General features: G+C 42.1%; 1 protein-coding gene across 21 annotated transcripts in view; it reads left to right on the forward strand.

Annotated features, from left to right (window-relative positions):
* Positions 1-25,260, forward strand: part of ank2b (ankyrin 2b, neuronal) — a gene marked incomplete at its 5' end in the record, with an annotated part of 169,627 nt that overhangs the window by 94,670 nt on the left and 49,697 nt on the right. For 14 of the 21 annotated variants that reach the window (XM_081358698.1, XM_081358699.1, XM_081358683.1 and 11 more), the window contains 11 exons: positions 5,257-5,355; positions 6,793-6,891; positions 7,469-7,567; positions 7,998-8,195; positions 8,273-8,371; positions 9,100-9,198; positions 9,984-10,082; positions 11,019-11,216; positions 12,632-12,730; positions 22,961-23,062; positions 23,596-23,793. In XM_081358698.1, coding sequence (XP_081214824.1) covers positions 5,257-5,355; positions 6,793-6,891; positions 7,469-7,567; positions 7,998-8,195; positions 8,273-8,371; positions 9,100-9,198; positions 9,984-10,082; positions 11,019-11,216; positions 12,632-12,730; positions 22,961-23,062; positions 23,596-23,793 — 1,389 coding nt within the window. The remainder of the gene's footprint in view (positions 1-5,256; positions 5,356-6,792; positions 6,892-7,468; positions 7,568-7,997; positions 8,196-8,272; positions 8,372-9,099; positions 9,199-9,983; positions 10,083-11,018; positions 11,217-12,631; positions 12,731-22,960; positions 23,063-23,595; positions 23,794-25,260) is intronic. The other 7 variants (XM_081358687.1, XM_081358694.1, XM_081358702.1 and 4 more) reach the window with 3 other exon arrangements.

Raw genomic sequence — 25,260 nt, forward strand, 5'->3', positions numbered from 1 at the left:
CTAATAAACCTGCTGCCAAATTATGAGATAATATTAAAAATATCTCTATGGCAGTTTTCCCCATGGTATCGATATCAAAATTGTGGCCAGTGAAAATGTAACTTTAGAAAACCACTGGTCACAGTGGCTGGTGAGCAGAAAAGTTCATGTCAAGCCCTGATTATGAGTAATGACAGTGAGTGTGATGTGAATCAATCGATCAGTCAATACTGGAACTGAATGATTTTTATGGCGTTTGGCTCTTGTAACGGTTCTTAAACATGTTCATTCTTCTTTACTGATCTGAAAGAAGACTCAATCTTAAAAGTGCATAGTTTGATGGGCATCCGAAGTCAGTTTTGCATGTGACTGCAGTTTGAATCACACTTTCAGAACAGAGTATAACTGGTATTTTAATTAAAACAACTTGAAATGTTCAAATAAATAGTAGTTTTTGTTAAAGGATCAGTTCACTTCCAGATTAAAATTTGCTGATAATTTACTTTCCCCGACTTCATCCAAGATGTTCATGTCTTTCTTTCTTCAGTGGAAAAGAAATGAATTTTGAGGAAAACATTCCAGGATTTTTCTCCATATAGTGACTTCAATGGGGTCCAACGGGTTGAAGAAAAAATAATAAATCCTGGAATGTTTTCCTCAAAATCCTTCATTTCTGTTCAACTGAAGAAAGAAAGACATGAACATCTTGGATGATGTCGGGGAGAGTAAATTATCAGGAAATGTTCATTCTGAAGTGAACGACTCCTTTAGGTTTATAGTTAAGACAGATTAGTATCAAATCATTATTGGAATCAGAATCATTTCACACTGTAAGATTCGAAGCCCTGCTCTGCATGCACTGATGGTTTAAAGATTCGGCATCTTGTCAGTGTTCTTGCGTGTGCTCGTGTGTGTGTGTGTGTGTGTGTGTGACTTGCAGTGGTTTCAGGATGAAATCTTCTGTCTGTGTTTCTCTCTCCAGTGTAAATGTGCCTGTGTCCTGTGTTCCCATCCCGACGCTATCCGGGTCTCACTCTTTTATCTACTTACCCATTCCATGTTTAACAGTTATAAAAACATTCCCTCTTCTTAGTGTGTATCATAACTCAATGCTCTGTAAATGTACAGAAACTGCATGCTCTTGCCTGAAAGTGCGCATGCGTATCTGACGTGTGTTTGCGTGTGTTTTATCGGGGAAATGCTAGTTTACAGAGGTATTTATTTTTCTTTAAACACGGCCAATTTTGACTGTAAGTACTGTCTTCGTTTTAATTAAAAGAAAAAGTGTTCAGAATGTACGTAAACCAGTTTTAGTTTGAAAGAACCAAAATAGTTGTTCAAAGATTCAATCGAACAGAATTTTAGACATTTGATACCTTATATGCAATATGCAATGATAATATTTATGTATAACTATTATCAACATTGGCTAGTTTCCATTCATACTTAATATTTTACCTATAGTTGCCTGTAAATATATTTAATATTTAGTCATGAGATAGTTAAAGGTGTAATTTTGTTTTAGATGCAGCCAGTGTTGGGGAAAGTTACTTCTAAAAGTAATGCGTTACAATATTGAAAAAGTAACTAATGCATTACTTAGTTACTTTTATGGGAAGTAAAGCGTTACATTACATTTGCATTACTTTTTCTTACCTGGGCTGAGCTTGTTTGTTTGTTTTATAACAACAATAATACAACAACAACAACAACAACTACACAAATCTATTGTTGGCACACTCCTAAAGTGAAATGAACAAGCCTCAGGCTGAAGGAAATGCAACTTATTTTGTTTGGGACACAGGAGAAGAAAGTTCAACACTCTTAAAAAAAAAAAAAAATACATTAAAAAATAAACAAATGAGATGTTCATCTGAAGTCATGTTTGCTTATTCCTATGGTTGAATTGGATTGAAAGTCAGCAGCAAAAACATTGGCTAATAAAGTGAGATTAAATGCATAAAGTACATTTGTATTATTCTACATATTTAAGTATTACAGGTTTGCGTAATATTCAGAGTTTGCATTTCACTGTTTTTATTCATTTGAGTAAATGCCTGCGTTCCTTGAAAAAGTAATCTGATTACTTTACTCATGTTACTTGTAATGCGTTTCCCCAAACACTGGATTCACACGAAGATTGCGACTGTAAAACGACTGCGTTCACAAGCGTATTTGTTACAAGGGTTTATTTATTCTGCAACCGAAAGTGTTAATTGGAGGGATTCCAGCCTGAAATAATGTGTTTTGAGAGGTCATGTGGCCATTCGTCATCTGATGCGAGTTTAGAACAGCTTTAAGAGTGGTTTGCCCGTGTCAGGCCTCGGAGAAAAATGAAGACCTCTTGCTTTTGCATGCCGCCGCCGACTCTGAGAACATGTGTTTGATGAAATATAACACACCTATTTCCTTCCCTGTCTTTGCTGCAACAGATGATGGTCAATAGGACAACTGAGGTAGAGATATTCATCTAGTTCCTGATTTTCTGGAAAATAAAAAGCTATTGATTTATTGAATTCATATCTGGTCCACTTTTTGGCATGAAGAATTGAGTTTTTCTGTTCTTTAACTTCTCAGCATTTTTAGTTGTTTTGGACCTTTGCATGGCTGTCTAGTCCCATCACAGCATCATCCAGAAGCCTTTGCATATGTCATGTCACACATTCCAGTTTTATTTATTACATAGCTTGAATGAGAATGTTTTTAAGATATATCTGGTGTCGTGATTGATGATGATGATGATGTTTAATTTACACATATGGAGCTGTTCTAATCAGAGATGGGCTGAAGACTCAATAGTCCAGACAGTGTCTATCCTCTCAACATCTATAATCCTCTTCATAATGAATTAATATTTCAGTCTTTACCGATAGCCGCTTTTAATCTGCGAGGGCACTTTAACATATCAACATATCAAATAAAAGCTGAAATGTTCATGCTATGTAGTTTGTAAGTGCTACATGCAAATATCGAAGATATATATATATATATATATATTACGTCCATTGTCTTAAAGGGGCTATATGTAAGAATTTTCATGTATTAATCACTTTTTTATTGCTGATGTGTGAACTGCTTTTAACGAAACTTAGAAAACGAACCTTCTCTGACTTCCTAGGTTGTCTATGAAAGCCTGTAGACCTAAACCTATTTTTATTGTAACGTTTTTGCCTGCATAATCTAAAGCCTCTCTTCCCTTCAACGACACATGAAACTAATGCTTATACAATGTTCAGGAAAACACCGGAAGAGCCATTCTGTGCTGTAATGTCAGTGTCATGCAAAGAAAAGGGATTCATTCAAACTATAGTCTGATCTATATTAACATTGTTAACGAACACTGTTCGAAATAAATGACCAGCGGTATTAACTAGCGGTGGGAATCTTTTGGTACCTCACAATTCGATTCAAAACGATTCTTAAGGTCATGAGTCGATTCAAAACGATTCTTAAGGTCATGAGTCGATTCAAAAACGATTCTCGATTTTGAATCAAATTTTGATTCAATATGTGCATAGATTTGATTGAAGTTTACTGTTTTGTGTTACTTTTCTTATTTGACTGCGGTAGACAGTTTATTAAGTCTAGAAGAAGAAAAAAAATCCTACTGAATTAAATGTGAACCTTGAAATTTATTTAGTTTTTCTTCCCATTTTTGTCAACCCAATATACACATGTCCTTTAAGCGGACTACAATCATTACACACAGTCTTCTGTAATAAAGCAAGGCAGAAAGTGTATTTTTTATTTTGATTGCATTAAAGCGTGAAGTTAAAAAGTGTAACACTTTAGAAAATTGATTTATGAAATTTGTGAATCAATTCAAATCGTTAGAAGATAGAATTGCGATTCATATATGATCGATTTTTCCCACTAGTATTAACAGTAAACCGCTGGTCCCATATTTCAAACTTATTTTTACCCCTAAACAAAGAATAAAGAGATTGTATATTGGGGCTTTGAATCACGTTCAGTCTCTTACGAGTGCAGTGCAGTTCTCTTAATGGCCACCGGTGTCGCTAATAACAAGCGTTTCTGAATTCTACGTATAGCCCCTATAAAGTTATGTTGAAAAATAGATTAATCCGTGCACAGCACAACACTGTCATATATTGGCTTTGCTTGCTGCCTATTGAAACACACACAAGCCTAGAGAAGCCAGTCACATGCGCATTTATTTCATTACTGTAAAGGTCAAGTGGCATGAATCTGCCTTTGACTCCCAGCATGCATTAGTGGGATTGCATTAAGCTCTTTAATAATATTGCCTGTGCTAAAATGTGTTTAGATGGATTCCAACATCCATACATCCAACAGATAATGTTCTTAAACTGACGTAGCATTATCAGTTATGATGTTTTTAGATATGATTATTATTTTCTATGATCTATATTTTATAGATATTTAATATTGATGGAATGATTGTCATAGACGTACTGTATGAATGCTAACTGCACAATGCAATATTTTAAAAGTATATTCAAAATCAAGTTTAAGATAGTGAGTCGTCTTTATAATTATGAGCGCTCTCAGATTTCTATTTGTTTATGAATTATCCATAAGGTTTTAATGTAAATAATCCACTGCACGGCATGCTGCATCGCATATTTGATTTTGCACCAGCTTTGAACGTGTCACACAGTCAATATATTCTTCACACTTTTGTAAATGATGTTTTCACATTAAATCGGACCGTGACTTTCAGAATGGGAAGGTAAGGCAAGAATTTCACATATTCAAACTCCTCTACAATCTTTACCTTCTTATAGTCCAGACATGATTTTATTACGGATATGATCTATATACTGCACTTTTTATGTTTCCTTTGGTTTTCTTCTTCTTTGATTATGATTATCCCTTTTTTCTTCATTGTATTAAAACAGTATGTCGTCTGAAATGTTTGTCTTTATCTCATGTTCTGTTAATCTTTAACGACTTATGAGTTCATTTATTTGTCGTTTTTGTCATATTTTTCTGTTTGCATGCCTGTGTCTAGGAGTTTGACCTCTCTTACTGTTTATATGTGTGTTTATATGTTAGTCATCAAGGTTTCTTTCCAGAAGTCTTCATACGGGCCTATAGCCCCCTTCCAGGCACAATGAGCTCAATCAGATTCATAACTGTCTTTAATACGTTATGTTGAGACTGCTGCATGCTAATGCAGTCTATTAGAGCAAGATAAAGTCATGACGTGGCTCTGACGCATCGCAGGAATGTTGACGGACAGCTCATGTGTTTTGTTATGTGCCCCGCCCCCTTTTTTGATTGTTTTTGCAGAGTGGATTCACGCCGCTGCATATTGCCGCTCACTATGGAAACGTGAATGTGGCGACGCTGTTGCTCAATCGAGGCGCCGCCGTGGACTTCACTGCACGGGTCCGTCTTTAGAAACATGTTAAACATGCTAACAATGTGCTAAATTATGCTAGCAACAAGTTAAAACATGCTAGCCATGTGTGAAATCATAGAAACATGCTATCAACATGCTAAATCACGCTAACAACATGCTAAAACATGCATGCGATGTGTTAAATAATGCTAAAAACATGTTAGCAATGTGTTAAATTAAGCTAACAACATGTTAAAACACGTTAACAATGTGGTACATCATGTTAGAAACATGTTAACAATGTGCTAAATAATGCTAACGATGTGTGAAATCATAGAAACAGGCTTTCAACATGTTAAATCATGCTAACAAAATGTTAAAACATGCAAGTAATGTCTTAAATCATGCTAAAAACCTGCTAGCCATGTGTGAAATCATGCTAAAACATGCACGCAATGTGTGAAATCATAGAAACATGCTATCAACATTCTAAAACATGCATGCAATGTGTTAAAACATGTTAGCAATGTGGTACATCATGTTAGAAACATATTAACAATGTGCTAAATTATGCTAGCCATGTGTGAAATCATAGAAACAGGCTTTTTTCAAAATGCTAAATAATGCTAACAACATGCTAAAACATACAAGTAATTGTTAAATAATGCTAAAAACATGCTAGCAATGCATTAAATCGAACTGACAACATGTTAAAACACATTGTGTTGGTATGTGGTATATGTGGTTCATGTTAGAAACATTGAAACATAGAACAATGTGCTAAATAATGCTAGCAACAAGTTAAAACATGCTAGCCATGTGTGAAATCATAGAAACATGATATCAACATGCTAAATTACGCTAACAACATGCTAAAACATGCACGCAATGTTAAATAGTGCTAAAACATGCTAACATGCTATCAACGTGTTAAATCATGCTAACAACATGCTAAAATATGCAAGCAATGTGTTAAATCATGCTAAAAACGTGTTAGCAATGTGTTAAATAAAGCTAACAACATGTGCTACATCATGTTAGCAACATGTTAAAACGTGCTAGCAATGTGTTAAATCATGTTAGCAACATGTTAAAATGTGCTAGCAATGTGTTAAATCAGGCTAGTAACATGTTAAAACATGCTAGCAATGTGTTAAATTATGTTAGTATCATGTTAAAACATGCTAGCAATGTGTTAAATTATGTTAGCAACATGTTATCAATGTGTGAATCATGTTAAACAGGTTATAACAGCTTATTAAACATGTTAATAATGTGTTAAAATATGCTAACAACTTGCTAAAACTTCTTAGAACATGTTATTAACATTTTATTGACTCATTTGAGTAAAATCTTCAAACAATTTCAGTTATTTCAAACTTTCGGACAAGGCTTTGTCAAGCCAACATCAAAGTTTTGAATTTAATTTTATATCATTCGTAATTAATAATATTGTTTTTATTTTTTATTTTTTTTCTATACAGAATGGGATCACACCACTACATGTTGCATCCAAAAGAGGAAACACTAATATGGTTCTTCTGCTGTTGGACAGAGGGGCTCAGATTGATGCCAAAACAAGGGTCAGTAATAACTTTATTTTTATAGTTTTGCACATACGCGCGTAACTGAGGCGGTTAGCAGTCAGACATGAGAGAGGAAGTTCATGTGTGTTTGTGTGTGTGTGTGTGTGTGTGTGTGTGTGTGTGTGTGTGTGTGTTTACGTGTGTTCTGATTAAAGCTATGACCGGCTGTGTTGTTGTTCAGATTTTGACTGCAGTGTGGAGTCCATCTGGCTGTGTTCTGTCCCTTTCTTCTGCAGTCTCTCTCCTGCAGTGTCTGATGCATCATCCCACACACACACACACACACACACACACACACACACACACACACACACACACACACACACACACACACACACACGCACGCACACACACACCTCACACTCTGCTGTTTCTGACTCCAGCAGTGTTTTTTCCGTGCTATGATCAATAATGACTGCAGAGTATATGAGACACAGGAGAGAGACTGTGGTTGAGTGTGTAAGGGTTAAGTATATGATATAGCATATGTTTGTGTGAGGTGTTTAAAGTCCCAAAGTGCTTTGTAATGAAATGACTGAAGAGACCTGAAGGTGTGTGTGTGTGTGTGTTGCAGGACGGCCTCACTCCTCTACACTGCGCAGCGAGAAGTGGACACGACACCGCAGTGGAGCTCTTGCTGGAGAGAGGAGCGCCTATGCTGGCCAGGACCAAGGTACACTTTGACATCATTTAGGTGGACTTTTACATAATCTTTTAATATAAGATCATAATAAATATATACTCGCCAACACAGATTTCTACTCGCATATGGCGCTTGGCGAATGTATTAGGACCTGGGTCTGGTTTCTTTATATTATAATGTTCCCTAACGCTTTCCAACAACAGTTTACTTTTCTCTCTTCTTAAAGTTTCAAGGTTCAAACACAAGATCAACGATAAAGTGATTTCTCTCCCTTTTATATCTCCACTGTTTTACTTTAGACATAATCAACTATGTTTACCAGGATACTCACTATTTTTTTTACATAACTTAGTGTGAAAAGTGCAAGAAGTCGTGAAAGAGAGCTCAGTTTAGTGTTCGCAAGATCAATGATAAAGTGATTTCTCTCTTTCTTTCTTTTTCTGCCATTCCCCCTGTGTAGAACGGTTTATCTCCGCTCCACATGGCAGCGCAGGGTGATCATGTGGAGTGTGTCAAACACCTGCTCCAGCACAAGGCGCCTGTTGATGATGTCACGCTGGACTACCTGACCGCCCTCCATGTCGCCGCCCACTGTGGACACTACCGAGTGACCAAACTACTACTGGACAAGAGAGCCAACCCGAACGCTCGAGCACTGGTACATGCGTTCTGATTACTGTGAGGCTTGTGTCCTCTGTAAAGCGTTTTATAATCTTTCACCTTCTATCTTTTCAGAACGGTTTCACTCCTCTACACATCGCCTGTAAGAAGAACAGAGTCAAAGTGATGGAGCTCTTGATCAAGTATGGAGCGTTCATTCAAGCCATCACTGAGGTACGAGCACAGAAACACACACTCCCCAGAAGAACAGCGTTTTAGTACAACCGTTTTAGTTATCGGTGTAGTTTGGTGATTTAAGTCGGCATAGAATCAGTTTAGAAATCCATCTGCAGTGCTGTGGAATTACTTCTGTGCCAATAATAATGAACGTAACTTTTCAAGAAACTAATGAAAATATAAATTGAAACTGAATAAAATATCTTTGAAAAAAAAAAAAAAAAAAAAATTGCATGTGTTTGACTTTGTTTTAATACACTGCATGTTTCTGTTTTCTCATCTTTCTTTCGCTGATCTGAACTTACAAATGCGCTTCCAGAGTTTTCATTTACGCTTCTGAACTTTTCGTTCGCCATTCTGGCACATATCTCTCGTGGGGGCGGGGCTAACAACAGTGTGTTCTCATTGGCTACTGAGTTTTTGATTGACAGCTTCTTGACCTGGAAGTGAAGACGTCAGTGTTGTGTTTACATGTGTGGATGTGAGCTATTTTATTCAGTTTCAATTTATATTTTCATTAGTTTCATTATTATTGGCACAAAAGTAATTCCATACGGTCCCCTTTCATAGGTTCATCCGCAGCTGTAATGATTGACAGAAGCCTGTATAGAAACATTCCAGACGATTGAACTCTCATAGTGTTTTGATTCTTCAGAAAGCTATTCATCAGACGTACTGATAATTAGATAATTAGACTAAGTTCTTCTCTCTCTCTCTCTCTCTAGTCTGGTCTCACACCGATCCATGTGGCGGCTTTCATGGGTCACCTCAACATCGTTCTTCTGCTACTGCAGAACGGAGCTTCCCCTGATGTCAGCAACATCGTGAGTGAACACTGAGCCGGTCATGTGACCTTAACTGACCAATCTGGAGTTTTCTATATAGGCAGGAACTCAGCACTCCACATGAATAGAATCAGCTTGTAATAGAGTTTACTGTTTGCATGTTGTTAACCTAACAGCTCAATCCTCTAATAAACATTAAGAGCCAGATTTACTCACAGCTTGCGCCAGCTACTGTCAGGATTTACTGAAGAAATAAGCGCTGAAAGGCGAGGACAGGGTTATTTTTGCGGATGATCTTATTGCATATGCATTTGTAGGAGTTTCCCTTTCAGACGCAGTATTTATAGGAGGAAAGTGTTTAAACGAATCAGGCAAGGTGATTTACTAAGGTTTGCACTCGTCAATTTACTGGTGTTTGCGCCATTATTTACCACCCAAAACCAGAAGCTAATTTGAGCTGCTCTTGGGAGATTGTGTTGGTCATTATGGAAATGATCCACTGCGTCTGTTCTTTAATGTGTGTGTCGTCAGTAGATCACAACAAGAACTTTACACTCCCATCTGCGCTTTTATGGGATTTCACTCTCACGCTAATTTGCCCTGTTTAGTAAATCTGTCCCTAAATGCATAGTACACACAAATATTAGGTAAATTAGTACATTTTAAAATAATAATACAATAAATACAACTCAATGCATCAGTTTACTGAAAGAAATTTAAGTTTGATGCAAAGCATTCTAGTAATGCCTTTATAAGTGAAGGGTATTTTTTTATATTCAGCCATTACATATATTCAGAACAAAGAATTGTGTTTTCTGTGCCAGCGTGGAGAGACGGCTTTGCACATGGCGGCTCGAGCTGGACAGATGGAAGTTGTTCGCTGTCTCCTGAGGAATGGAGCGATGGTGGACGCCAGAGCAAGGGTAAGACCAAGGCATGCTTCATGTGTTCACTTAATATAGAGAGAGTGCAATCCTTCTGTCATATTACAGCGGTGGAGTTACCAGTATAGATAACTGGTACATCTGCATTACAGTGTCATGAGAAGCTTTTAAAGGAGCAGTTCACTTCAGAATTAACATTTCCTGATAATTTACTCTCCCGACGTCATCCAAGATATTCACGTCTTTCTTTCTTCAGTGGAAAAGAAATGAAGGTTTTTGAGGAAAACATTCCAGGATGTTTCTCCATATAGTGTCTTCAATGGGGTCCAACGGGTTGAAGGTCCAAATGTCAGTTTCAGTGCAGCTTTAAAGTCTCGACATGATCCCAGCCGAGGAATAAGAGTCTTATCTAGACAAACCATCGTTTTATAAAAAAAAATAAACATTAAATACTTTTTAATCACAAATGCTTGTCTTGATAATTATTTATGTGGCGAAATGCAGTGTAATAAGTGTTATGACTGTAAACCGTATCTCTTAAATATCCGTCTAGTTTGATCTTGCCGCTGAAACTGCTCTCTCTGCGGAAGCTTTGCGTTTAAAGAGCTAATAAAATATTTTGACACCATATACATAAGTATAATTGTTCACTCATGTGGCAAGTATCCGTGTAATAAGCGGGATGATGTACATCCAGCCGGTTGTTATCTCAGAATAAACCCCCTTCAGGTGAGTGTGTGTGTGTGTGTGTGTGTGTGTGTGTGTGTGTGTGTGTGTGTGTGTGTGTGTGTGTGTGTGTGTGTGTGAGTGATCTCAGAATAAACCTCTTCAGGCTGATGAAGACCTGATCCTGATCACCCTGTCGGGTTTATTCTGAGATAACAACCGGCTGGATGTACATCATCCCGAACATGTACTCAAACTTTACCTAAGCTTTTTTGAAAGCAGACAATCTGATCCCATCTCATCCGCCAGGAGGATCAGACTCCGCTTCACATCGCGTCTCGTCTGGGAAAGACTGAGATCGTGCAGCTGCTCCTGCAACACATGGCTCATCCCGACGCGGCGACCTCGAACGGTTACACCCCGCTTCACATCGCGGCGCGCGAGGGCCATCTGGACGTCACTACGGTGCTGTTGGAGGCCGGCGCTTCACACTCTCTAGCCACCAAGGTCAGTTCATGCAAGTAATCCATCTATCTATCTATCTATCTATCTATCTATCTATCTATCTATCTATCTATCTATCTATCTATCTATCTATCTATCTATCTATCTATCTATCTATCTATCTATCTATCTATCTATCTATCTATCTATCTATCTATCTATCTATCTATCTGAGCATCAATGAATGATTGCATCTTTTGGAATAGTTGTGTATTGAGTCCCTTTCTCATCCCTAAGCATGAAGAGATTTGTCAGGGATGTGGGTGAGGGATGAAGCGAGGACTCAATTGCAGGGAAATTAAGGCTTTTATTAATAATAAAAATAAAACAAAATACAAACAAAAACTACCCCGATGACTTGACTTGACTAGGAATAAACAAGGGTAAACATACGACAACGATCCAGCACAGGACTGAAAACACAAGGAGAATAAATAGGGAGTAAACAAGGCAGGTAACAAGGGAGGACAGGTGGGGCAAATGAATCAATGATCAGGAAACAAGATGAGCGGGGCTAGACAATCGACAGGAGAGCACATGGCCAGTAAAACAAATCACAAGTCATGTGCTCACACAGAAGGAGACATGAACACACAGCTAATGCGAACACTCATAAGCCACGTGCTCACACAAAACATGACAACATGAAAGCACACAGCCAGTGTAAATCAAGCTGTGTGCTACACAACGCAAGACAAAACAAGACATGAAAGCACGCGGCCGATGTAAACACCAACCGCGTGCCAAGCAGAACACAACAACACACGCGGACAGAAGAGCGTATGATCCGAGCGAACTCGAAACCTCACACTCACACGACAAGACAGAGCGCAGGAGAACAAGCGAAAGCTCATCCTGTGCGCTAACGACGGAATACAAACACAGAGAGCATGAATGTCCGAATCCCGACACAGAACCAAAACCAAACTAGACAGACGTGCCGGGATCCAAACACCACAGCCCACACATGAATCAAGGCACACAGACAAGAGAGCGCACGGCTCGAGAACGCTAGAAGCCTTGCACCCACACAAAGACATGACAAAACAGGAGTGTCAGAGCTCTGTCACAAAACCAAGAAATACTCTAGACAGAAGTGACAGAACCCTGACAAGATTGATCTTAAAATCACACAGTCAGTGTTGGGTCAAATATGTAGAAAATGCTGGAAAACCAAAGACTCTGCAGGATTTATTCTAAAGAACAGTGGGCAGTTTAACTCTTTCCATGCCAGCGTTTTAAACTACACAGAATATTTTATTGCAAATTTGTTTGTAAAAGAAAGTTATTGCCCATACGTTTGGAATAATGTCAAAATTGCACATTTGTATGGTGTAAAATGAAATGTACACCCAGTTAGATTAGCGTGTTTGACGAGGATTAGTTGATTTATATGTTCTGCATTTAAACATCTACAGAAAGGGTTCACGCCTTTACATGTGGCGTCAAAATACGGCAGCCTGGATGTGGCCAAACTCCTCCTGCAGCGACGGGCTCCACCGGACTCTTCTGGGAAGGTAGACTGAACCCGCAATCACTTATAACCCTCATCCTTCACTCGCGTTCTGTTACACGTCCTTCACTCGCGTTCTGGAACACATCCTTCACTCGCGTTCTAGAACACATCCTTCACTCGCGTTCTGTTACACGTCCTTCACTCGCGTTCTAGAACACGTCCTTCACTCGCGTTCTAGAACACGTCCTTCACTCGCGTTCTGTTACACGTCCTTCACTCGCGTTCTGTTACACGTCCTTCACTCGCGTTCTGTTACACGTCCTTCACTCGCGTTCTGTTACACGTCCTTCACTCGCGTTCTGTTACACGTCCTTCACTCGCGTTCTGTTACACGTCCTTCACTCGCGTTCTGTTACACGTCCTTCACTCGCGTTCTGTTACACGTCCTTCACTCGCGTTCTGGAACACATCCTTCACTCGCGTTCTAGAACACATCCTTCACTCGCGTTCTGTTACACGTCCTTCACTCGCGTTCTGGAACACATCCTTCACTCGCGTTCTAGAACACGTCCTTCACTCGCGTTCTGTTACACGTCCTTCACTCGCGTTCTGTTACACGTCCTTCACTCGCGTTCTGTTACACGTTCTTCACTCGCGTTCTGTTACACGTCCTTCACTCGCGTTCTAGAACACGTCCTTCACTCGCGTTCTGTTACACGTCCTTCACTCGCGTTCTGTAACACATCCTTCACTCGCGTTCTAGAACACATCCTTCACTCGCGTTCTAGAACACATCCTTCACTCGCGTTCTGTTACACGTCCTTCACTCGCGTTCTAGAACACGTCCTTCACTCGCGTTCTGTTACACGTCCTTCACTCGCGTTCTGTAACACATCCTTTACTCGCGTTCTAGAACACATCCTTCACTCGCGTTCTGTTACACGTCCTTCACTCGCGTTCTAGAACACGTCCCTCACTCGCGTTCTGTTACACGTCCTTCACTCGCGTTCTGTAACACATCCTTTACTCGCGTTCTAGAACACGTCCTTCACTCGCGTTCTGTTACACGTCCTTCACTCGCGTTCTAGAACACGTCCTTCACTCGCGTTCTGTTACACGTCCTTCACTCGCGTTCTGTAACACATCCTTTACTCGCGTTCTAGAACACATCCTTCACTCGCGTTCTGTTACACATCCTTCACTCGCGTTCTGTTACACGTCCTTCACTCGCGTTCTGTAACACATCCTTTACTCGCGTTCTAGAACATGTCCTTCACTCGCGTTCTGTTACACGTCCTTCACTCGCGTTCTAGAATACGTCCTTCACTCGCGTTCTGTTACACGTCCTTCACTCGCGTTCTGTAACACATCCTTTACTCGCGTTCTAGAACATGTCCTTCACTCGCGTTCTGTTACACGTCCTTCACTCGCGTTCTAGAACACGTCATTCACTCGCGTTCTGTTACAAGTCCTTCACCCGCGTTCTGTAACACATCCTTTACTCGCGTTCTAGAACACGTCCTTCACTCGCGTTCTGTTACACGTCCTTCACTCGCGTTCTGTTACACGTCCTTCAATCGCGTTCTGTAACACATCCTTCACTCGCGTTCTGTAACACATCCTTCACTCGCGTTCTGTTACACATCCTTCACTCGCGTTCTGTAACACATCCTTCACTCGCGTTCTGTTACACGTCCTTCACTCGCGTTCTGTTACACGTCCTTCAATCGCGTTCTGTAACACGTCCTTCACTCGCGTTCTAGAACACATCCTTCACTCACGTTCTAGAACACATCCTTCACTCGCGTTCTGTAACACATCCTTCACTCGCGTTCTGTTACACGTCCTTCACTCGCGTTCTAGAACACATCCTTCACTCGCGTTCTGTTACACGTCCTTCACTCGCGTTCTAGAACACATCCTTCACTCGCGTTCTGTTACACGTCCTTCACTCGCGTTCTAGAACACATCCTTCACTCGCGTTCTAGAACACATCCTTCACTCACGTTCTAGAACACATCCTTCACTCGCGTTCTGTTACACGTCCTTCACTCGCGTTCTGTAACACATCCTTCACTCGCGTTCTGTTACACGTCCTTCACTCGCGTTCTAGAACACATCCTTCACTCGCGTTCTGTTACACGTCCTTCACTCGCGTTCTAGAACACATCCTTCACTCGCGTTCTGTTACACGTCCTTCACTCGCGTTCTAGAACACATCCTTCACTCGCGTTCTGTAACACATCCTTCACTCGCGTTCTAGAACACATCCTTCACTCGCGTTGTTACACATCCTTCACTCGCGTTCTAGAACACATCCTTCACTCGCGTTCTGTTACACGTCCTTCACTCGCGTTCTGTTACACGTCCTTCACTCGCGTTCTGTTACACATCCTTCACTCGCGTTCTAGAACACATCCTTCACTCGCGTTCTGTAACACATCCTTCACTCGCGTTCTAGAACACATCCTTCACTCGCGTTCTGTTACACATCCTTCACTCGCGTTCTAGAACACATCCTTCACTCGCGTTCTGTTACACGTCCTTCACTCGCGTTCCGGAACACATCCTTCACTCGCGTTCTGTTACACGTCCTTCACTCGCGTTCTGTTACACATCCTTCACTCGCGTTCTGTAACACATCCTTCACTCGCGTTCTGTTACACGTCCTTCACTCGCGTTCTGTTACACGTCCTTCACTCGCGTTCTGTTACACGTCCTTCACTCGCGTTCTAGAACACATCCTTCACTCGCGTTCTGTTACACGTCCTTCACTCGCGTTCTGTTACACGTCCTTCACTCGCGTTCTGTTACACGTCCTTCACTCGCGTTCTGTTACACGTCCTTCACTCGCGTTCTGTTACACATCCTTCACTCGTGTTCTGTTACACATCCTTCACTCGTGTTCTGTTACACGTCCTTCACTCGCGTTCTGTTACACGTCCTTCACTCGAGTTCTGTTACACGTCCTTCACTCGAGTTCTGTTACACGTCCTTCACTCGCGTTCTGTTACACGTCCTTCACTCGCGTTCTGTTACACGTCCTTCACTCGAGTTCTGTTACACATCCTTCACTCGCGTTCTGTTACACGTCCTTCACTCGCGTTCTGTTACACGTCCTTCACTCGCGTTCTAGAACACGTCCTTCACTCGCGTTCTGTTACACGTCCTTCACTCGAGTTCTAGAACACATCCTTCACTCGCGTTCTGTTACACGTCCTTCACTCGCGTTCTGTAACACGTCCTTTACTCGCGTTCTGTTACACATCCTTCACTCGCGTTCTAGAACACATCCTTCACTCGCGTTCTGTTACACGTCCTTCACTCGCGTTCTGTTACACGTCCTTCACTCGCGTTCTGTTACACGTCCTTCACTCGCGTTCTAGAACACATCCTTCACTCGCGTTCTGTAACACATCCTTCACTCGCGTTCTGTTACACATCCTTCACTCGCGTTCTAGAACACATCCTTCACTCGCGTTCTGTAACACATCCTTCACTCGCGTTCTAGAACACATCCTTCACTCGCGTTCTGTTACACATCCTTCACTCGCGTTCTAGAACACATCCTTCACTCGCGTTCTGTTACACGTCCTTCACTCGCGTTCCGGAACACATCCTTCACTCGCGTTCTGTTACACGTCCTTCACTCGTGTTCTGTTACACATCCTTCACTCGCGTTCTGTAACACATCCTTCACTCGCGTTCTGTTACACGTCCTTCACTCGCGTTCTGTTACACGTCCTTCACTCGCGTTCTGTTACACGTCCTTCACTCGCGTTCTAGAACACATCCTTCACTCGCGTTCTGTTACACGTCCTTCACTCGCGTTCTGTTACACGTCCTTCACTCGCGTTCTGTTACACGTCCTTCACTCGCGTTCTGTTACACGTCCTTCACTCGCGTTCTAGAACACGTCCCTCACTCGCGTTCTGTTACACGTCCTTCACTCGCGTTCTGTAACACATCCTTTACTCGCGTTCTAGAACACGTCCTTCAATCGCGTTCTGTTACACGTCCTTCACTCGCGTTCTAGAACACGTCCTTCACTCGCGTTCTGTTACACGTCCTTCACTCGCGTTCTGTAACACATCCTTTACTCGCGTTCTAGAACACATCCTTCACTCGCGTTCTGTTACACATCCTTCACTCGCGTTCTGTTACACGTCCTTCACTCGCGTTCTGTAACACATCCTTTACTCGCGTTCTAGAACATGTCCTTCACTCGCGTTCTGTTACACGTCCTTCACTCGCGTTCTAGAATACGTCCTTCACTCGCGTTCTGTTACACGTCCTTCACTCGCGTTCTGTAACACATCCTTTACTCGCGTTCTAGAACATGTCCTTCACTCGCGTTCTGTTACACGTCCTTCACTCGCGTTCTAGAACACGTCATTCACTCGCGTTCTGTTACAAGTCCTTCACCCGCGTTCTGTAACACATCCTTTACTCGCGTTCTAGAACACGTCCTTCACTCGCGTTCTGTTACACGTCCTTCACTCGCGTTCTGTTACACGTCCTTCAATCGCGTTCTGTAACACATCCTTCACTCGCGTTCTGTAACACATCCTTCACTCGCGTTCTGTTACACATCCTTCACTCGCGTTCTGTAACACATCCTTCACTCGCGTTCTGTTACACGTCCTTCACTCGCGTTCTGTTACACGTCCTTCAATCGCGTTCTGTAACACGTCCTTCACTCGCGTTCTAGAACACATCCTTCACTCACGTTCTAGAACACATCCTTCACTCGCGTTCTGTAACACATCCTTCACTCGCGTTCTGTTACACGTCCTTCACTCGCGTTCTAGAACACATCCTTCACTCGCGTTCTGTTACACGTCCTTCACTCGCGTTCTAGAACACATCCTTCACTCGCGTTCTGTTACACGTCCTTCACTCGCGTTCTAGAACACATCCTTCACTCGCGTTCTAGAACACATCCTTCACTCACGTTCTAGAACACATCCTTCACTCGCGTTCTGTTACACGTCCTTCACTCGCGTTCTGTAACACATCCTTCACTCGCGTTCTGTTACACGTCCTTCACTCGCGTTCTAGAACACATCCTTCACTCGCGTTCTGTTACACGTCCTTCACTCGCGTTCTAGAACACATCCTTCACTCGCGTTCTGTTACACGTCCTTCACTCGCGTTCTAGAACACATCCTTCACTCGCGTTCTGTAACACATCCTTCACTCGCGTTCTAGAACACATCCTTCACTCGCGTTGTTACACATCCTTCACTCGCGTTCTAGAACACATCCTTCACTCGCGTTCTGTTACACGTCCTTCACTCGCGTTCTGTTACACGTCCTTCACTCGCGTTCTGTTACACATCCTTCACTCGCGTTCTAGAACACATCCTTCACTCGCGTTCTGTAACACATCCTTCACTCGCGTTCTAGAACACATCCTTCACTCGCGTTCTGTTACACATCCTTCACTCGCGTTCTAGAACACATCCTTCACTCGCGTTCTGTTACACGTCCTTCACTCGCGTTCCGGAACACATCCTTCACTCGCGTTCTGTTACACGTCCTTCACTCGCGTTCTGTTACACATCCTTCACTCGCGTTCTGTAACACATCCTTCACTCGCGTTCTGTTACACGTCCTTCACTCGCGTTCTGTTACACGTCCTTCACTCGCGTTCTGTTACACGTCCTTCACTCGCGTTCTAGAACACATCCTTCACTCGCGTTCTGTTACACGTCCTTCACTCGCGTTCTGTTACACGTCCTTCACTCGCGTTCTGTTACACGTCCTTCACTCGCGTTCTGTTACACGTCCTTCACTCGCGTTCTGTTACACGTCCTTCACTCGCGTTCTGTTACACATCCTTCACTCGTGTTCTGTTACACATCCTTCACTCGTGTTCTGTTACACGTCCTTCACTCGCGTTCTGTTACACGTCCTTCACTCGAGTTCTGTTACACGTCCTTCACTCGCGTTCTGTTACACGTCCTTCACTCGCGTTCTGTTACACGTCCTTCACTCGAGTTCTGTTACACATCCTTCACTCGCGTTCTGTTACACGTCCTTCACTCGCGTTCTGTTACACGTCCTTCACTCGCGTTCTAGAACACGTCCTTCACTCGCGTTCTGTTACACGTCCTTCACTCGAGTTCTAGAACACATCCTTCACTCGCGTTCTGTTACACGTCCTTCACTCGCGTTCTGTTACACGTCCTTCACTCGCGTTCTGTTACACGTCCTTCACTCGCGTTCTGTTACACGTCCTTCACTCGCGTTCTGTTACACGTCCTTCACTCGCGTTCTGTTACACATCCTTCACTCGTGTTCTGTTACACATCCTTCACTCACGTTCTGTTACACGTCCTTCACTCGCGTTCTGTTACACGTCCTTCACTCGAGTTCTGTTACACGTCCTTCACTCGAGTTCTGTTACACATCCTTCACTCGCGTTCTGTTACACGTCCTTCACTCGCGTTCTGTTACACGTCCTTCACTCGCGTTCTGTTACACGTCCTTCACTCGTTCTGTTACACGTCCTTCACTCGAGTTCTGTTACACATCCTTTACTCGCGTTCTAGAACACGTCCTTCACTCGCGTTCTGTAACACGTCCTTCACTCGCGTTCTGTAACACATCCTTCACTCGCGTTCTGTTACACGTCCTTCACTCGCGTTCTGTTACACGTCCTTCACTCGCGTTCTGTTACACATCCTTCACTCGCGTTCTAGAACACATCCTTCACTCGCGTTCTAGAACACATCCTTCACTCGCGTTCTGTTACACGTCCTTCACTCGCGTTCTGTTACACGTCCTTCACTCGCGTTCTGTTACACGTCCTTCACTCGCGTTCTGTTACACGTCCTTCACTCGCGTTCTGTTACACGTCCTTCACTCGCGTTCTGTTACACGTCCTTCACTCGCGTTCTGTTACACGTCCTTCACTCGCGTTCTGTTACACGTCCTTCACTCGCGTTCTGTTACACGTCCTTCACTCGCGTTCTAGCACACATCCTTCACTCGCGTTCTGGAACACATCCTTCACTCGCGTTCTGTTACACGTCCTTCACTCGTGTTCTAGAACACATCCTTCACTCGCGTTCTGTAACACATCCTTCACTCGCGTTCTAGAACACATCCTTCACTCGCGTTCTGTTACACATCCTTCACTCGCGTTCTAGAACACGTCCTTCACTCGCGTTCTGTTACACGTCCTTCACTCGCGTTCTGTTACACGTCCTTCACTCGCGTTCTGTTACACGTCCTTCACTCGCGTTCCGGAACACATCCTTCACTCGCGTTCTGTTACACGTCCTTCACTCGCGTTCTGTTACACATCCTTCACTCGCGTTCTGTAACACATCCTTCACTCGCGTTCTGTTACACGTCCTTCACTCGCGTTCTGGAACACATCCTTCACTCGCGTTCTGTTACACGTCCTTCACTCGCGTTCTGTTACACGTCCTTCACTCGCGTTCTGGAACACGTCCTTCACTCGCGTTCTGTTACACGTCCTTCACTCGCGTTCTGTTACACGTCCTTCACTCGCGTTCTAGAACACATCCTTCACTCGCGTTCTGTTACACGTCCTTCACTCGCGTTCTAGAACACATCCTTCACTCGCGTTCTGTTACACATCCTTCACTCGCGTTCTGTTACACGTCCTTCACTCGCGTTCTGTTACACATCCTTCACTCGCGTTCTGTTACACGTCCTTCACTCGCGTTCTAGAACACATCCTTCACTCGCGTTCTGTTACACGTCCTTCACTCGCGTTCTGTTACACGTCCTTCACTCGCGTTCTGTTACACGTCCTTCACTCGCGTTCCGGAACACATCCTTCACTCGCGTTCTGTTACACGTCCTTCACTCGCGTTCCGGAACACATCCTTCACTCGCGTTCTGTTACACGTCCTTCACTCGCGTTCTGTTACACATCCTTCACTCGCGTTCTGTAACACATCCTTCACTCGCGTTCTGTTACACGTCCTTCACTCGCGTTCTGTTACACGTCCTTCACTCGCGTTCTGTTACACATCCTTCACTCGCGTTCTAGAACACATCCTTCACTCGCGTTCTGTTACACGTCCTTCACTCGCGTTCTGTTACACGTCCTTCACTCGCGTTCTGTTACACGTCCTTCACTCGCGTTCTGTTACACGTCCTTCACTCGCGTTCTGTTACACGTCCTTCACTCGCGTTCTGTTACACGTCCTTCACTCACGGTCTGTTACACGTCCTTCACTCGCGGGTCAAAATGAGCCGAAGTCCAGAAAGCTTATTTTATTTCATTTTGATAATATTTTTTCTATTTTTTAATGCAGTTTTGGAGATTTTATTTTTTTATTTACCTTTAAATTACTAGATTTGATCAATAAATAAATAAATAAATAGTAATTTAAGCACATTCATCACATTCTTTCAGCTTAAATTCCAAATAACTCACAATTTCATGCGTAACCCTTTTAAAGGGGTCATATAATGCCATTTTTGTACAAGCTAATATGATTCTTTAGGGTCTAAATTAAAAGTTTGTAATATACTTTAATTAAAAATTCTCATTAGTATTGTAAGAACACACTAATTTCACCTGCTCAAAAACAGCTCTGTTTTCAGCACGCCGTTTCAGTGCATGTGTCTTTAAATGATAATGAGCTTTGCTCACCCCGCCCCTCTGTTCTGTGCGTACACCGTTTTAAACCATAGACTGTAAAAAATAGTTTTAAACACAATAACCATAACGCGTTGTTCATTATTAACGTGGGATTATGAATTATATTGAGAACGTCGTACATAGAAAACATGCCGTAATGTACCCGGAGTGTAAACCTTAGATGCATTCATCATGAAGCATGCAGCAAGGTTTGCAATTTGCAAAGATTAATATAAATATTAATATAAAGGTTAATAAAACATCACACTCACTTCTGGAGGTTCAGCAGGAACACGTTGGTACCAATCCGTTTTTTCTCGTTTGTAAAGCTGTCTGGTGTGAAATGATTTGCAAACAGGAAAGCCAGACGATCGTGGGGAATCCCCGTGAGGGAATCCCCGCGTCAATCCTTTGGGCATATCCCTTCAAAAACAAAACTCAGCCACTGCATCTTCAACGGCTCGGATTTAGGAACATCCAAATGACTGCTGTGTTCCTTATTACACCGAAGAACAATCGCAGACGCCATTCTGCTCATAATCAGCGCTCCAGTGAGGGTATCAACAATGACGCGCGGACTATGATTGACAGCTCGCTCATGAGCGAGGGCGGGTCTGTGTTGAAACGCTGCAGCTGTCAATCACAATCGTGGGAGGGGCGTCCGACCGTGTGACGTCACACGGTCGAACGGCTTGATTTCAGAGAGGGTCAAACATATAAGGAGATAAAAAAAAAAAACACTGGATGGATTTTTATCATTTTATGATGGTTGTGTACAGGCACTGCCAACACACATTTCAGTACAATCAACTTGTAAAAGTGCATGTACCATTATATGACCCCTTTAATTCAGCTCAAAATATCATACATTGGGCGTTTTTGCCGACCTCTTGTGGAAACAAAATAATATAACATGATATTTCATAACTCTTGCCACTAGATGGCCTTATATAGATGAATCTCTATATGGAGCAAATGAGCTGTTCTGCTGGGTCCTAAAGTCAGTTCTGTTCAGAGTGCATTCAGATACACATGTAGACATTATAAAATAGTTTTTTGGTAATGTTTTAGCATTTTTACTTAGAATTTTGAGCAGTTTTAGTTTTTTTTATGTGAACTGAAGCATTCCTCGCATTCCATTCATTCATAAGGGGGTCAAATTGACCCGCGAGGGAAGGATTTGTTACTTCAACCACAAAACTCCTCGAATTCATTTGTTTGTGTGTGTATTCGTAGTTCAAGTGCGACAATTACAATTTTTCAAAAATAAATTTCGGGGCAAAATGACCCGAGTGAAGGATGAAGGTTTTAAAACACTGTTGTATATTTAAGATGAAGACATAATTTAGCCTAATTTTTGCGATGTTGTTTAAAAGAAATACATTGCGGCTATGTTGACTGCAAGAGTTCTGGTAAGCATGGTTTCACTTACTGATAACATTCTGTTAAGAAAAGGAAACAACATTGTTTTCTTCCTCTTTTCTTTAATAAGGAGCCAGTTTGCTCTAAAACTTGCACTCTAATATAGACGATAACCTTAAACTAAACACGCTCTAACAATCCCTGATAACATTGCTTTTTCATCAGATGTTTCGTTGGGTTTGATTTAATGCTTTTGCCACGCTAACACCTGTAATCATGTTGCACTGACCCTCATCCCAGCAGAACGGCCTCACTCCTCTACATGTCGCTGCGCACTATGATAACCAGAAGGTGGCGCTCTTGCTGTTGGATAAAGGGGCGTCTCCTCATGCCACGGCCAAGGTAAGAAGATCTGAAAGGTGCATTGTGTAATATTTAGGAGGATCTGTTGACAGAAATGCAATATTATATACATAACTTTGTTTTCAGTGGTGTATAAAGACCTTACATAATGAACCTTTATGTATTTATTAGCTTAGAATGAGCCATTTCTCTCTACACACACGGACCGCGGGTCTCCTTACATCGACATGTTTCTACAGTGGCCCTGAACGGACAAACGCGTTTCGTCACTATGTTGTTCTTCGTGCAAAGATCTAGCTAAAGTCAGCGATTAAAATACTGACACAATGATGAACAAGTAACAATAATATTCGCAAAAACATATTGTTTTACTGAATAATTAAGTAAACCAAATATCTTTGTAAAGAAACCGCATTGCTTAACTGGCTACTCTCTGCTGTCGTAACTTCTGTTGGGTGTAATTCACAACATCACCACTAGATGCCGCTAAATATTACACACTGCACCTTTAATATAACATGTATGATAGGAATAGTCACACCAGCCTAACTGTGCTCTGTGTCTTCATGTAGAATGGATACACTCCTCTTCATATCGCGGCTAAGAAGAATCAGATGGAAATCGCCACTACTCTCCTGCAATACGGAGCCGAGACCAACATCCAGACCAAGCAGGGGGTGAACCCGCTTCATCTGGCCTCTCAGGAGGGACACAGTGAGATGGCAGGTCTGCTCCTGCAGCGAGGAGCGCACGTCAACGCCACCACCAAGGTGAAAATGCTACTTCTAAACAGTGTAAAAAGATATTCAAGGCAGTTAGAAGTTTAGAATAAGACTATTTCACTGGACTATTTGCCTAATCTTTACGGTACTTTAGATTGCGGTGGAAACGCAGACAGCAATAGGTCTGGGGGAAAAAAGTTCCTGGGACAAATTGTTCGGGGTAATTTCGGTGGTAACGCGGCTTTATAGACAGAGGGTCCTATCCTATCGTCCTGTGCAATGCAGCGGCAGGCGCAACGCTAGTGTGTTTAGCTAGTTTCAGCCCGACACAGTTTTCATTTTCACGTCCTGCGCCACATTGTTTAAATAGCAAATGCATTTGCACACATTTGTGCGCCCATGAGCTGGACTGATTGATGGAGCGTTGCTATTTTGAGGAACTCAAATAGACTGAGCCGTTGACCGACTGAAACCTGCTCTAAAGTCAATGGCGCAGTATTTTTTGGTTATTTAAAGAGCACGTTAGTAATGTGCGCCTATAGGCGGGTCCATAACGCACTACGTTTTGTCCCGTAGATGGTCTGCTTGCGCTTTAACCTCACTTACACACACACACACACAGCTTTAATCTCGTGCACGGACCGATCCGTTTCTTCGCTAGAGAAGCGTTCAGTTTTTCCGCTTGCAAATTCCATCATGTAAATAGCGAATCCGTCATGGCTCGAGCGCAACTGGCTTTTAAAGGGAATGGGAGATGAGACTCTGATTGGTTTATTGCACGTTACGCCCAAAACACACCCATTACTCATTAAGAGAATAGAGACAAAACACACCCATTACTCATTAAGAGAATAGAGACAAAACACACCCATTACTCATTAAGAGAATAGAGACAAAACACACCCATTACTCATTAAGAGAATAGAGACAAAACACACCCATTACTCATTAAGAGAATATGGACGACCCTTTTAAACCAGCGCCGGGAGCGCCGACCATTTTTCCCGTCGTTAAACTAGCAAAAGTGGATTGACCATGTGCGTTTTAGACTTACCGGTTCCTGAAAAATATATGTTCGATACCAATCTTATGAACAGATAATGTTATAGCAGAGACTAACATTAATGTGAAGAGGGAAAAAAAACAAGAAAGCTAAACTGTCAGTACAGCCAACCTTAAAGGCACACTATATAAGATTTTTGGATCAAAATATCCCAAATCCACTAGAACAATATTATATATTTAGTTGATTTGTGTACTTACATTATCCCAAATGTTTCTAAGAATGTTTAAATCCAGAGAAATAAGCAGTTTTAACCAGGACACGGACCGTGTGTCGCCTATCAATGACATCATACCTGCGTTACTCTCGATTTCTGGTTTTATTCTGTAGAAAACATGGAAACCCCAAAGACGCTTTAATTTATTATGTGTTTTATTAGACAGGTGAGCAACTGTTTGGATACATTAATCGACAGAAAACTAATCATCAGCTCAACACAGTTAGTCTTTTTG

The sequence above is a fragment of the Scardinius erythrophthalmus genome (assembly GCF_964197995.2).
Source record: "Scardinius erythrophthalmus genome assembly, chromosome: 2".
NCBI lineage: Eukaryota > Metazoa > Chordata > Actinopteri > Cypriniformes > Leuciscidae > Scardinius > Scardinius erythrophthalmus.